Source organism: Andrographis paniculata, unplaced genomic scaffold, assembly GCF_009805555.1.
Source record: "Andrographis paniculata isolate CXL003 unplaced genomic scaffold, ASM980555v1 Contig66END, whole genome shotgun sequence".
NCBI lineage: Eukaryota > Viridiplantae > Streptophyta > Magnoliopsida > Lamiales > Acanthaceae > Andrographis > Andrographis paniculata.
In genome coordinates this window covers 2,910,858-2,927,245 of record NW_026137602.1, presented here as the reverse complement: position 1 = coordinate 2,927,245, position 16,388 = coordinate 2,910,858, and the positions used below count along the sequence as shown (strand labels likewise).

Below are 16,388 nucleotides of genomic sequence, written 5' to 3'. Positions count from 1 at the left end.
TCAATTCAATTTTTTTCAAACTCACAAAAAAAAAAAAAGAAAGTACGTGCTTTGGCTATTAATAAAATTTTTAAATTATAATAATTATTTAATATAATATAAATATTTATTTGATATAAAGAATTATATGTAATAAATATATAAAATTAATATATAATGTAATATTTTGAAAGAAAAATAAAATAAATTCACGCAGGAGATGAATAGTAAAAATAAGAAAAGTATAATACCACCAAACAAACTTTTTATAAATTATATATATATATTTATATCCGTTGAAATATAATTTTAAGCATCCAAAACAAAATTTAAATATATTTTTTTATTGAATATATCACTATATTAAGCACACTCGTTATAGATAAAAATAAAATTGAATTTACAGTTATTTATGTCATTATCATTCTACTTAATTAAAATAGAAAGTTCAAAAAAAATCTTTATACATAAAAATACTAGATAATTGGTTATTTACACAATCAATTAATTAGTGATGAAAATGCAACGGGCCGGTGAATTAAATTAATTTGAATAAAATAAATAAATATTATTTATTTATTGTATATGGAGTTTGGTTAATATTTTGACTATTTTTCTTCTCTCGAGACAAACTAGATTGTGCAACTATAAGTTAAACTCGGGTATATGACCTAAGTTCGCAGTATTATCTGGATAAAATATTATCCGTTGGATGAATTTATTATAATATCAAACGGAATATTTGAAATTGGAATAAATTACGATCGTCACAAACAGAAAGTTTGTTATTAGAATCAATTACGATCGTCTCAAACGGAAAGTTTGAAATTAGAATAAAGTACATCGGTAATTAAGTTCGTAATTATTATCGTAATTGATCCCCTACCATTTTGGCCGAGTGAAGACGCCTATATAAAAGGTCTTCCTCCTTCATTGTAAACACAACAACAACATTATTTCATCATTCTTTCATTTCTTCTAGCTTTCCGACAACCTCCAACTCAGTTCCTTTTTTCGTTTTCCTTGCCGAACTCCGACGATCTGAGGTGTCACCCTCATCAGAGACGGAAACCGTTTATCTTTAGGTTAGAATGCCAGTCACAGAAGACACTACCAGCCCGTATCTAATTTTTGAAAAGATGATTCATCTTCGACTCGGTTTCACGGTACATTTACTTTTCTCAATACTCATTTAACTAACAATAGAAAAATTCGATACTATTTTGCAAGAATGTCAACCTCTGCCGAAGTCGCCAGAACCGCCATTTCCGGAGCGGCCCAAACTGCTGGTCTTGGGTTGACCCACGGATGAGTCCCATGTACCAGCTCCACAATCATTCACTTGAGTGAACTTTAAAAGGTTGTAGAAAAATTTCAACACATTGTTCACTCTGTTGTCGACGAAGAGATGCCACGGCCAGAAAAATTCATCACGAGTGTAATGATTGAGAAATTGCCTCTGAGTTTGAGCAATTTCAAGCACGGGCTGAAACATTAGCTAAAGCAGGTGGAGCTTGAAGATCTGATTGTCCGAATCTGAATAGAGGAGGACAACAAAAAACAACACAAGTATAATGACAAAGATATTGTTGAAGCCAACTTGGTCGAAGATTCCTCCAAGAAACGTGTACGCCCAACTCAAACGGATAAGGGCAAAACCAAATAGTCCAAGTTTTAAAGTAACTGTTTTAACTGTGGTAAAATAAGACACTAAGTTACAGACGGTAAGGCACCAAAAAAGAAGAAGTCGAGACGAGCCACCGGACTGATCGTTACCTCAACAGTGACGACCTTGTCGCTGTTGTGTACGAAACAAATAATGTGGAAAGTCCGAAAGCCTGTATATTGACACCGGAGCAACCTGCAATGTTTTCTCCGACAAAACAAACTTCTCAACCTACAAAAAGATCGAAGAGAGAAAGCTGCAAATGAGAAACAACACAACTTTGGAAACCCAAGGCGTAAGGAAGGTGGTGCTAAAGATGACCTCTGACAAATAACTAACCTTGAAAGATGTTCTGCATGTGCCAGACATTCGGAAAAATCTCGTCTCAGATCGTTGCTAGTTAGACATAATTTTAAACTTATTTTTGTAGCATTTTTAAAAATGAGAAATAATTAAATATATTTAATCATTACAATACACTTTATTTCATCACATTACTCAAATAAATATATAATTTTTCTCTATCGTCATATCACTTAATTCTCAAAATATCATATTTAATACTATCCACTTAAATTCTTATCTCGAAAACAAATATTGCACCATATGTAAAACAGAGAGAATATAATTTATCATAAATATTTATCTTTCCAATGAATGTAAAAAGTACTTATTATTTAAAAAAAACATATTCCCTTTGTCCTCCTCATATGATCATTTTTTATCCGTCCTATAAAAGATGACTATTTTTTATTTTTAATAAATTTATTTATTTTAAACATACTTAATAAATATAGATCAATTAAATTAATTTCTAACTTCTTACACGGTAGGACTCACTCAAAAACTCATTTATTTATATTTCTATCCTCAATAAACAAATATTATTATCTATATTTAAAACTTTTTACTTTTTATAAATTTTTTTTAAATTAATTATAAATAAAGAAACATAGTTTTTTATTTATTTGTATTAGAATTTTATTATTTACAAAATGATATTCACATTTCATATATTTTATTAAGATATAATTCTAAAAATATTTAAAATATCAACAATACTATTCATATAAGAAATAATAAAATAATACTACTTCCGTCAACTGTCAATCTATTTATTTACTTTTTTGCATGTTAATATTTGAATATTAATTATTATATTAAAATGATAAAAATATTTATATTGGAGTCTTATAATACTAAAATAATGATAATTTTTTTTTAATATTAAAAATAATAATGTCAAATATAAATAAATAAATTTACGATGAACAAAGATAATATAATAATTTATAAATTTATATTGCATAAAATACTATATTCCTAATAAAATGGATATCTTGAAACTAATAAAGTAAAGAAGATTAAAAAGTATAATAAATTAATGCAGATAGACATCAGCCAAGTGGCGGAAAATGAAATGCACCACTTGCTATCTTATTGCTATTTCCTACGGCTACTATGCTGTTATTATATGGCGGCCGCGACCCACCCACCCTACCCCACCCACCTACCAATATGTTGTCATTATTTAATTAGCTTGTTTATCCTAATTACTAATTACTCCCTACATACATAGATAACAAATCTATGCTTATATTATATTCAAATTTGTTATATATATAAAATAAATATAATACTTCCTCGCTCCCATATGGAACGGTGTCATTTATTTTTTACATGTAAAGTTCTAAATATTAGTATTATATTAAATTATAGTAAAAAAAAATATTCCTATTAGTATGGTATAATATAAAAATAATGACATTTATGTAATATAATGTAAGTTGAAAGAGTATTTATTATGTTAGATAGGTAGTACAAATTACTAAATTAGAAAATGGTATCCTTGTTTTGAATCGGATAAAAATAAAAAATAATAATTTTTCAATGGGACGGAAGAAGTATATATTTTATTAAAATAATGTAACTATGTGTTATAAAAATATTTTCTCTCGTTATCAATATGATAAATATTTGATTTTTTTTTTTGTAAATGTAAATATATAATACTCCCTTCGTCCCAGATACCATGTCCACGTTGCCATTTCTGTCCGTCCCACATACCATGTCACTTTCTTTTTTTGAAAAATGATTACACTTTAATCTCATTTTAAATTTTTAATTTTTTTTATAATTTTAATTAAACTAATTAGTTATCTTAATCTTAATTTATAATTATTTATATTATAGGATAATTATTTCTACTGATACATTCTTAATTATCTACTAATTATACCCCTCCTAAAATAAGGTGTCTACACTTTACAGTGTAACAGACACAGTATCTAGAACGGAGGGAGTATTAAATAGGATAATTTAAAAATTAAACGATATAATAAAAAAAATGTACTAATGATGTGTTTGGTGAAAAAAAAAATTACAAAAATAAAATAATAGTAGAAAATAAAATTTCATAGAATAGAATGATAATTCAACCGATAATTAAAATAGATTCTTCTATTTGTTAAAATAGAGAATTCATACAAAAATTTTATGTTAAACCATTTGGAGAGAATAATATATTCAAAGAATAATTGATAAAAACGAAATGATAAATCGAATAAGAGATATGTTTAATAATAAATATTTGTATATTTAATTAGTGATATATTTACTTATTTTGGTTTTGATTTTTTTTTTTATTTATATAGTCATTTAAATGTAATGTGTTATAAAATAAATAACTTATTTCGATAAAAAAAAATCAAAAGCAAAAATCAAATAAATCAAATGAAATAAAATAAAATAAATAACTTCTCATATTTCATCTCTACATTTATAAATAAACAACAGAAAAATAATTATATCAAGAAAAGAAAAGGAAGCTATTTTCTTTATATGTACATAAAAATACATTTGCATTTATCTGTACAAAAAATACAATAGGTTGTTTGGTTTAAAGATTTAATGACATTTAATAGAATTTGGATTTTAAAATCTCATTAAATTCATATTTGGTTAAATAATAATAATAATAATAAAATTTAAAATGATAAAATTTAAAAAATGAGTCTAAAATCCTATAAATGAAATATTTTTTTTAATGATTGTTACTTTTAAATCTTATTCCTAATATTTTAAATTTTACTTTCATATCATTTTATAAAAAATAATATTATATATTATAAATATATTTATATGAAATAAAAATTAAATAAGTTTAAAATTAATTATTATTTGAATTATATATTTAATTAAAATTTTTTTAATGGTACAATAGTTTTTTAATAAATTAATAAATTCATTGTTTAAAATTATTATTTATATAAATTTTATTTGAACTATAAAATTATAGGGATGATAATGAGTCGGATTCAGCCAGAATTGAAATTCGCCCCGAATATATATTGTTAGATTCGAGACTCAAATTGGATCTAATTATATCGGATTTGACCTAAACTATACTCGGTAGGAATGGATTCGACAAATCCAATTTTCTTTTTCACAATTCTTAAATTTTAATTTAAAATTGCACACCTAACCCAACACATATTAAAATTTATGTATTTTATTAAAAAAAATATCATAATAAAATAATGAATAAATTAAACTCAAAAAATATTTTTAATATAATTATATTGTTAAAAATTATTTTTCATATATGTAGTTGATATATTATTAATATATTACCTTAGACATGACCCGGATTCAGACTCAATATTCAAATAATTGGACTTAATTTCCAATAAATAGGTCGGGTCTGAGTCGGGTATCAAGTTTATGCTAATTCATCCCTGTAAAATTATTGATATCTTTTCAATTTATATTAATAATAAATTAGAGATTAATTTATCCAAATAAATAAAATTGATAGGAGGACAATTATGTCATTTATAATATAAAAAATTCAAATCATTCCTCTCGTATAAAAAATCCAAATCAAATGTGAGAAATATAAATCCCACATAATTTCACCAACCAAACATAAAATAGGATTCCAAATCCTAAATATAATAAATCTCATCACATATAAATTATACTGTGAAATTCAAATCCCACAAAAAAAAAAAATTCATGAACCAAACAGCCCATAAGGGTGTGTTTTTGGGCGGATTTTTCAAAATTTTCACTATTTATCAATTTTTTTTTCTATTAAAAAATCAAATCAAATATATATTTGTTAAAACGTGACATGGATTTAGCTGTCTACCCAACCCGAAACCAAAGCGAAAGGGTTGTTTTAATTGGCAGAGTCCCTTTTGGGCTTATCCTAATTAATAACAAATAGGCTTAGGGTTTAGGATGTTTTGGGGTGCTTATAAATAGATAGATATGGTCTCTAGTCGTATGACATGATTGTAACTCTCTGAATCATTATAATAAAATATCTCTGGTACCTGCCCGTTGACGTAGGTTGACACACCGTCACCGAACCACGTAAAACCTCTGTATTCTTTATTTGCTTTCTTTCTCGTTTTCTCATAACAAGTGGTATCAAAGCCATATCTCATTGGTTGAAGATGTCTTCGTATAAGTTTGATCTGAAGAAGTTTAATGGGGTCTAATGACTTCACGCTCTGGAAGGTCAAGATGAGGGCACTTCTGGTTTAATAAGGATGTGCGGCTGCGTTGGAGGGAGAAGACAAGTTTTATAAAGACACGAATGAGGAGATAAATAAGGAGATTTTGGCAAGGGCTCATTCCGCGATCTTGTTGTCAATTACTAATGAGATATTACGGGAGGTTGTTGATCAGACGACGACTTATGGGCTATGGAATAAACTGTGTGAGAAGTACCAAAACAACTCTATCACGAACATGCTATATCAGAAGAAATGTCTTTATACTCTCCAAATGTCCGAAAGTACTCAGGTAAAGGATTATCTTGATACCTTTAACCGTATCATTCTTGATGTTTAAGGGGTTGAGGTTAAAGTAGAGGATGAAGATCAAGCCCTAATTTTACTGTGTTCACTACCTGGTTCATATGAGAATTTTGTAGATAATATGTTATATGGTAGAAGTACAATTTCTGTTAATGATGTGAAAGATGTCCTTATGTCCAAAGAATTGAAAAGAAATGTTTCTCTAGAAGAGGGTTCTGGTTTAGGTCTGTTTGCAGGTAGGGAAAGACCACAAGAGAGGGGTAACGGAAACGAGAGGTCGCGTTCAAAATCAAAATCCTCTAGCAAAGTTAAGTGTTATCATTGCAATGAGAATGGGCACGTTAAAAGGGATTGTCCACATAAGAAGAGAAATACAAAAGTTGATTCTAGTAACAGTGGCAGCAGTGTGGTACAAGACAGTTCTGATGATGGGGACTTTGGTGAAGTTCTAACAGCGTGTAGTGCTAGTACTGCTGATTCCTGGATTATGGATACCGGTGCTTCTCACCATATGACATTCTCTCGTGATTTACTCACTCCTTTTAAAAAGTAGAATGAAATGGTCAAGTTAGGTAATGATGGGGCTCTAGCCATAAAGGGGAACGGGATAGGGCAGATAAAATTGCATGACGGTACTGTCAAGAAATTTGACTGTTGGTATGTTCCTGAATTCAGAAAGAATTTGATTACTCTTGGCACCTTAGCCAAGAATGATTTAAAATATCATATTGAAGGTGAGCGGGTGAAAGTCCTGAAAGTAGCTCTGGTGATGATGAAGGGAAAACTGCAGCATGAAATTTATTTTTTACAGGGCAGTTCAGTGATGGGAAAGGCGGTGGTATCCCAGTCCTTGGATAAACATGGCGACAGGACAAATTTGTGGCACAGTTGATTAGGTCACATAAATGAGCTAGGGTTGTCTGTGTTGAGCAAGCAGGGTTTATTTGGTGGGAATGTGATAGGTAAAATTCAATTCTGTGAGGCTTGTGTAAAAGGGAAGCAACTCAGGGTGAGGTTTAGTACCGGTCATCACACTTCAAAAGAAATTCTGGAGTATGTTCATTCAGATCTATGGGTTCCCTCTCCGGTGAAATTGCAGGGCGGGTGTTCTTACTTTTTCACTTTCATAGATGATTATTCGAGAAAAGTCTTATTGTACTTTCTGAAGACTAAAGATGAGGTGTTTGGGAAGTTCAAGGAGTGGAAGACCATGGTTGAAAAACAGACGGGTAAACAGGTCAAGACTCTAAGAACTGATAATGGGTTGGAGTTCTGCAACGCTCCATTTGATAATTTCTGCAAGAAAGAAGGTATAATGAGACACCGCACTGTACGACACAAACCACAACAAAATGGAGTTGCAGAGCGAATGAACCAAACCCTCATGGCGCGTGTTAGGTGTATACGCATATTTGCTGGCTTATCTAAGCAATTCTGGGCTGAAGCAGTTAACACTGCTAGCTATTTGGTTAATAGATCTCCATCAACTGCAATTGACTTAAAGACTCCTCAAGAAGTATGGTCCGGTAAACCTTCTGATTACTCTAATCTAAGAATATTTTGATGTCTTGCATACGCTCATGTGAATGATAGTAAGTTGGAGCCGAGGGCGGTAAAATGCATATTTCTAGGGTATGCGATAGGAGTAAAAGTTTATCGACTGTGGTGTAAAAAAGGTAAAAATCATGGTAAATTTCTTATTAGCAGAGATGTAACATTTGATGAATCTGCGATGCTTGATCAGAGTAGAGGTTGTGAGAGTATTGAAGGTATAAAAGATTGTGGTGCTGACCAGAGGGTGAAGTTTGAGACTCCTGACAGAGTTGTGTTAGAGAAGAGCAGTAGGATAATACTATTGATCAATCCGATCAACCAGATCAGTCAAAACCTCAAGGGAAACCGATTGAGGGGGAAGCTGATGATGCTGGTACTGGGGTTGAAGATTCCATAGCAGCAAGAAAAGGAAATAGAAATATTCAGAAACCAGGTAGGTTTGCAGGATGTGTCAATACATGTGACATGAATTATGTGGCTTATGCACTGGCGGTTGGTGATGATCTTGGCTCTGATGAGCCAAAGACATAAAGAAGCTGTGGCGAGTAAAAATGTAGAAACCTGGTTTTGGCAATGAATTGAGAGATGCAGTCTTCTTGAAAAGAACAAGACTTGGGATTTTGTTGCACTACCAAAATGGGTGAAGCCAGTGGGATGCAAGTGAGTCTTTAAGAGAAAGAAGAGAATTTCTGGTGTTGAACCTGCTAGGTTCAATGCGAGATAGGTGGCAAAAGGGTTTTCACATAAGGAAAAAATCGATTACCATGAAGTCTTTTCTCCTGTGGTGAAACACGAAACCATTCGGATTTTTTTGGCAATGGTGGGTGCTTTTGATCTGGACCTGGAGCAGCTTGATGTAAAAACAACATTCATTCATGGTAATTTAGAATAATGGATTTACATGTCTCAACCGAAGGGATTTAACAGTCTAAAGGGACCAGGTATGCTTGTTAAAGAAATCTCTGTATAGCTTGAAGCAGTCTCCGAGGCAATGGTACAAGAGATTTGTCTCTTTCATGGTGTCTAATGGTTATACTCGTAATCAGTTTGATAACTGTGTTTACTCGAAGAAAGTTTCTACTGATTCCTTTGTGTATCTGTTGTTGTATGTGGATGATATTTTAATTGCATCTAAAAACATGGATGTAATTAATGATTTGAAGGCTCTACTAAAGGGTGAGTTTAAGATGAAGGATTTGGGTGCAGCAAAGAAAATGCTAGGTATGGAGATCTGGCGCGATAGAGAAGCAGGATGGCTATGAGTTTCTCAAGAAAAGTATATTGAGAAAGTTCTGCAGGGATTCTCTGTTGATCAGTCTAAACCGGTAAGTACCTTTTTGGCGGCACACTTTAAACTTGATAGAAGCACTACACCGGCTACATATAAAAAGGTTAGCTACATAAAGACGGTTCCATATTCAAGTGCAGTTGGAAGTCTTATGTATGCGATAGTATGTACGAGACCGGATCTCGTTTATGCGGTTAGTGTGGTGAGCAGGTTTATGGCTAATTCGGGTAAAGCTCACTGGGGAGTTGTAAATTGGATCTTGCGATATTTGAAAGGAGTGTCTGATATTTGTCTGGTATATGATGATAAAGGCCATGGTAATGGTCTGGTTGGCTATGCAGAATCTGATTACGGGGGTGACTTGGTGAAAGAAGATCACTGACTTGTTTTATCTTCACTATGTTTGGATGTACAGTCAGTTGGAAGTCTACTTTATAACCTACGGTTGCACTGTCGACGACTGAGGCAGAATACATGTCAATGACTGAAGGTATTAAAGAGGGTATCTGGTTACACTGGTGTTATTCTGTGATAGTCAGAGTGCTTTAAGTTTGACCAAAAATCCAATGTATCATGAGAGAACCAAACATATTGATGTAAGGTTGAATTTTATTCGTGATGTTCTAGAGGAAGACAAGTTTTCTATTCAGAAAATAGCTACATAACACAATCCAGCTAATATGTTGACAAAGGCGCTACCGACGGAGAAGTTCGAGCACTGCTTGAACTTGGTGAATATTCGCATGAGATAAAGTCCTCTCGGGACATCTGGTAGGAATGAGACGATTTAGAGATACTGACGAACCTTTGGTGGTTGGAAAAACTCCAAGTCAAGGTGGAGATTGTTAAAACGTGACTTGGATTTAGCTGTCTACCCAATCCGAAATCAAAGCGAAAGAGTTGTTTCAATTGGTAGAGTCCCTTTTGGGCTTATCATAATTAATAACAAATAGACTTAGGGTTTAGAGTGTTTTTGGGTGCTTATAAATAGATAGCTATGGTTACTAGTAGTATGACATGATTGTAACTCTCTGAATCAGTATAATAAAATATCTCTGGTTTCTGCCCATGGACATAGATTGACACACCGTCACCGAACCATGTAAAACCTTTGTGTTCTTTATTTACTTTCTTTTTTGTTTTCTCATAACAATATTTTTTATTTTTTATATTATATTAAAAATTAATATTATATTTAAAATACCGTATCATACAATTATTTTAATTCACCTGCAATAAATCTGTTTATTTTAAGTTACTTTCCGAGGCTCTTTTACAAAATTTTAGACATAATCATCCAATATCGTTACCAAATAATTGAACTTCAATTGCTTTCATTTAAAAAATTTATTATCATAATTCATAATTACCATCACAAGTCGACTTCAATTAAAAAAAAAAAAAAAAAAAGAGATGAAAGTGCCAATTTATTTAATTAATTAGTTCATTACAATTAAAATAAAATAAAATAAAAGAAAAGAAAATAAGATAATTATCGTAATCTAAAACTGGGTCCCACATATCTCCCTTCCTTCTACCTTCCGCACACTGACATTGACACGTGCCAAAATCCCCCCCCCCCCCCTTTTTATATACCCCCCTCTTCAAATACCCCAAAACCCGATCTTATCCTACACCCCCTCCCCCCCCCCAGCGCACGTTAGTCTATGGCCGTCATCCGCTCCCGCCGCCCGCTTAACCTGCGCCTCCCCCTCCCAGAACCCTCCGACCGCCGCCCCCGCTTCCCCCTCCCCCTCCCCCTCCCCCCCTCCGCCGCTGCCGCCGCCCCCCCGCCACCCGCCGGAGCCATCTCCGCCGCCGACCTCGAAAAGCTCCAAGTCCTCGGCCACGGCAACGGCGGCACCGTCTACAAAGTCCGCCACAAACACACCGCCGCCGTCTACGCCCTCAAAGTCGTCCACGGCGACGGCGACGGCGACCGCCGCCAGCTCCTCCGCGAGGTTTCCATCCTCCGCCGCACCGACTCGCCGCACGTCGTCAAGTGCCACGGCGTCTTGGACCTCCCCGGCGGCGACATCGCCATTTGTATGGAATACATGGACGCCGGAACCCTAGAAACCCTCCTCAAAACCGGCGGCGGCGCCGCCGGATCAGTCGTCTTCTCCGAGCAAATCCTCGCCGGAATATGCCGCCAGGTCCTCGCCGGCCTCGATTACCTCCACTCCCACAAAATCATCCACCGCGACCTCAAACCTTCGAACATCCTCGTAAACCACGAAATGGACGTCAAAATCTCCGACTTCGGAGTCAGCAAAATCATGCAGAAAACCTTGGACCCCTGCAACTCCTACGTCGGCACGTGCGCCTACATGAGCCCGGAGCGGTTCGACCCAGACACGTACGGGTCGAACTACGACGGGTACGCGGGCGACATCTGGAGCCTCGGGTTGACCCTACTGGAGCTCTATATGGGTCATTTCCCCTACCTTGCGCCGGGCCAGAGGCCAGACTGGGCCACGCTAATGTGCGCCATATGCTTCGGCGAGCCGCCGCGGCTGCCGGAGACGACGTCGGAGAATTTCAGGAGCTTTATTGAGTGCTGTTTGCAGAAAGATTCGAGTAAGAGGTGGACGGCGAAGCAGCTTTTGTCGCATCCCTTTGTCAGCCGCCGCTGAAGTCGCCGGAAAATTTTGAACTCGCGGCGGCGACGGCGGCGGAGGGATTTTGGGGGTTTAGATGTAAATATGGGTTTTTTTTTTGTTGTAAATTATGAGAAGCTACAAGGAAAATCAATAAGAATCCTGTTTCAATTTCCGGCGGAAAATTGCTGGAGAAATTGACAGAAGTTTTTTATTTACCGTCGTTGAAATTTATTTTCGTTTTTTTTAACAAAATAATATTTTTTTATATATTTTTTTTTACCCAAAAAATATTTATCTTAGATATTTTTATTTTTAGACATTTTTTTTTAAAATTTATGTCTTTCAAATTAACAGGAATTTTGAGGAAAATAATAAATTTATCTTATTAATCTATCAAAATAAAAAATTTATATATAGACAATACTAAATAAATTTGATATAATCAAATTTAAATAATTTAATATATAAAATTTAATATTTTTTTGTTTCAATATAATAGTCTTATTTATTATTTTTTTTATTTCAAAATAATAATTTCATTTTTATAAATAATTATGTCATCATAAAATTATTCTTACTTTTTCATTTTTATTACACAATTGTCATTACTTTTTACACTAATACATTTACAAGGCAAAAAAGTTTTTTATCCATATGTTTTATTCACTACTAATATAATATCAATATTCTTTAAATTTTGTACACTTGAAGGTTTAGATTTTGAGTTGGGATTTGAACAGTAAAAATTTTGAATTTGAATAGTTGTATGATGTGATATAAATAGTTGTTGATGTGATGTTTTGAATGTAAAATTGATTTTTAGTATAATATAAAAAATAAAAAATAGGTGTTTGATTTGATGTTTTTGGAGAAAAAAAATTGGATGAATAATGTAAATCAAATTCAATCCCCCAAACAAATTAAATTTTTAAATTACTAAAACACCTCCAATTAAATTTAACTGTTTGATTGTCAATCAAAATAATTTAATATATTAAAAAAAATTAAAATATTCATAAATTTTGTACAGCATCGCGAGGATACTAAAATTTATTAAAATATTATTTTCTTTAAAAAAATAATTGTGTTAAAAAAATTTAACCATTATTTTATAAGACATTGGAATAATAATGAACTGCAGATAAGGTTATGTTAAGAAACAGTACCGCCGCCTTCCGCCCCATTGGTCCGCTGGCGCCACCGCTGGGCCCTGTCCACACGTGTGTTTGTTTGGGGTTTTTGATTTTGAGTTGAGATTCGAATAGAAAAAAAATTGAATTTAAATAGTTGTAGGTTGTAATATAAATAAGTATTGATGTGATGTTTTGAATGTAAAATTGATTTTTAGTATAATAGTCTCTCTGGGTAATTTAAAGTAGTGTAATGATATTTTTGCACTTGCTTTCTTGTGTAAAAATAATGATGTAGTGTAAAGTAAGGATATTTGTGAACAAAATATAATATTTAATAAAATGTTTACTTTATAATTGAACGTTCCAAAATAGAAATATATATACTTTCTAACTGGACGGATAGAGTATAAAAAATAAAAATTAGATGTTTAATTTAATATTTTTGAGAAAAAAATAGAATAAATAGTATATTTAAAATCCAATCCCCAAACAAACTAGCCGTTAATTTGCATTATTAATAATTAATATATATATATTTAATAATTTAATAAATATAATCTTACACCATAATAAAATAGGCTTATTTTAATTATAGCATTGGTAGAAGCAATCTTGGGTTTGGTCACATTTTATTTTATTTGGGTAAATTATTCGGCACTTCCTTGGTGTTTTTGTGTTTCAGTAAAAATATACAAAATATATTATATTTTATTTATGGTGTGAAATCCTTTGTGTTAATATAAAGTTTGCATGAAACAACATCCTTGTTCAAAACTAATATTTGTTCTAAATAAAGACCTAAATTACAATAATTTTATACAAGTAAGAATCATAAAATATTTTATATAATTTTTTAAATCAAATAAATAAATAAATAATTGATCAAATATTTATTTTTATAATTTTTGTAAAAATAAGATAACAATTTATCTTAAAAAACTATAAAATGAATGATTAGTCAATTATTTATTTATTTATTTTATTAAAAAAATTATTTAAAATATTTTTTATTTTTTATTTGTATAAACTTACTTAATTTAGGTCTTTATTTAGAATCAAACATCAATTTTTGACGAGGAAGATATTTCGTGCAAACTTTACATTAACACGTGGGGTTTCACACAATAAATAAAATACAAGGTATTTTGAACATTTTTACTAAATAAAACTATCCCTACTTTTTCACTTTTATTACACAATTGCCACAACTTTTTACACTAATACACTCATAAGGACAAAAAAATCTTTTATCCATACTTTTTATCAACTACCGATATAATATTAATATTCTTTAAATTTCGTGTCCATCCTAATTAAAATTATATTTATGGGACAGAGGAAGTACTACTTAAAAGAAATCAAAAATAAAAAATCAAACCAAACCCTTAATTATAAATAAAATCATTTCATATTTCATTTTATATTTTTTAATTGTCAAATCCTTGTAAATCAAAGAGTGAAACATTTTTCACTTGAGGATTAGTCGGTGGGTGCGTGTGTGCATGTGTTTGGGTAAAATTTCCGTCTCGGGTAAAAGGAAAATAAAAAAAAAAATAATTATTATAATTTGTGAATGTATATTATTAGCATAACCATATAATAGAATTTTATTAAATAAAATTAGTGTGGGACATAAAATATAAGCACATGCGCCCACGCCAACTTGCTAGTATTTATTTCCTTTTTGTTATCACATCGTTTTCACGTGCCAACTAACTTGTTTTCTAATAATAATAATAATAATAATAAAATAATAATAATATTAATAATAAAATAATAATAATAATAATAATAATTTAGTATTACATTATATTAGTATATTTTGGCAATAATTGAGGCAAAAGGACGTCCCCCCAACCCTACCAAGAAAAGTAGATTTATTTATTTTAATGTAGAAACCCTATAGCTATTTTTCGAGTGTATTTTGAATAAATTTTCAGTTGAATATAAAATTCTGAAAATTAGATTTGACAAAATAAGTTACAAGAGAGTTTTTTATAAAAATAAAAAATAAAAAATACATATAAGATGTGTTTGATTTTTATTTGAAATAATTTTTTTTTTATTTATTTATCCTGTACAATCTCCAATAAAAATATATTAGTTTTTTTTTTTATCTCGGTGCAAAGTTGTTACTTCCTCCGTCTCACTTATCATATTTATATTGTCGTTTCTATCCGTCTCACATCTCATGTCACTTTTCGTTTTTGGAAAATTATTACACATTTTAATCTCATTTTAAATTTTCTAATTTAATTTTTTTTAAATTTTAATTAAAATAGTGAGTTATCTTAATCTTAATTTATAATTATTTATATTATAGAATAATTATTTTTACTAATATATTTTTAATTATCTACTAATTATACTTATCATAAATTCTCATGTCTGGAGTGACACATTGTATTCGATATTAAAAATATATTTATATTTGAATAATTTACTTCAAAAATTTTATTGTATTTTGTGTTACTCCATAAGAGACTAATAAATATATTTTTGTCCTTTTATTGATTTGTACTACGTATTGATATAATAATTAATATTCAAATTAATATACAATAAACCAATAACAATCTTTTTGCAAGACTGAGGGAGTATTATTATTTTTTAAATATTATATCAAAATATTATTGAAACCAAAATTTAAATCATCCCAATTTAAAATAAAAATCAAACAAACCCATGACATTTTAATTAAAAAAAAAATCTAATAGATGTATATATTTTTAAATATTGAATTGATTAGATTAATGGAAAAATTTTAAACATGAAATAAATATTTAAAATGATAAAAATCAAACAAATTAAACCCATGATATTTTAATTAAAAAAAATTCTAATAGATGTATATATTTTAAAATATTGAATTGATTAAATTAATAGAAAAGTTTTAAACATGAAATAAATATTTAAAATGATATAAATAGATGTCGAAAAACAATAATATAATATATAATATATTTCCGTCCCAGATACCATGTCCATGTTGTCGTTTCTGTCCGTCCCACATACCATGTCACTTTCTTTTTTTGGAAAATGATTACACACTTTAATCTCATTTTAAATTTTTTAATTTTAATTAAACTAATTAGTTATCTTAATCTTAATTTATAATTATTTATATTATAGAATAATTATTTTCACTAATACATTCTTAATTATCTACTAATTACACCCCTCATAAAATACCGTGCCTACAGTGTAACACGGTATCTGGGACGGAGGGAGTATATTATATAATCTCATATAACACAATATGTGTTAATTTCAACACAATATATAATTCACTCGACATATATCTTTATATAACACAAAATACTTATTTTGTTTTGT

General features: G+C 30.7%; 1 protein-coding gene across 1 annotated transcript; it reads left to right on the top strand.

The window, feature by feature from the left end:
- The first annotated feature begins 10,973 nt into the window (after window positions 1-10,973).
- On the top strand, window positions 10,974-12,130 carry LOC127263208 (mitogen-activated protein kinase kinase 9-like). Its single transcript, XM_051292240.1, has one exon. It carries the CDS (start codon window positions 10,984-10,986, stop codon window positions 11,950-11,952), a length of 969 nt encoding a protein of 322 aa, XP_051148197.1. The 5' UTR covers window positions 10,974-10,983; the 3' UTR covers window positions 11,953-12,130.
- Window positions 12,131-16,388: the final 4,258 nt, after the last annotated feature.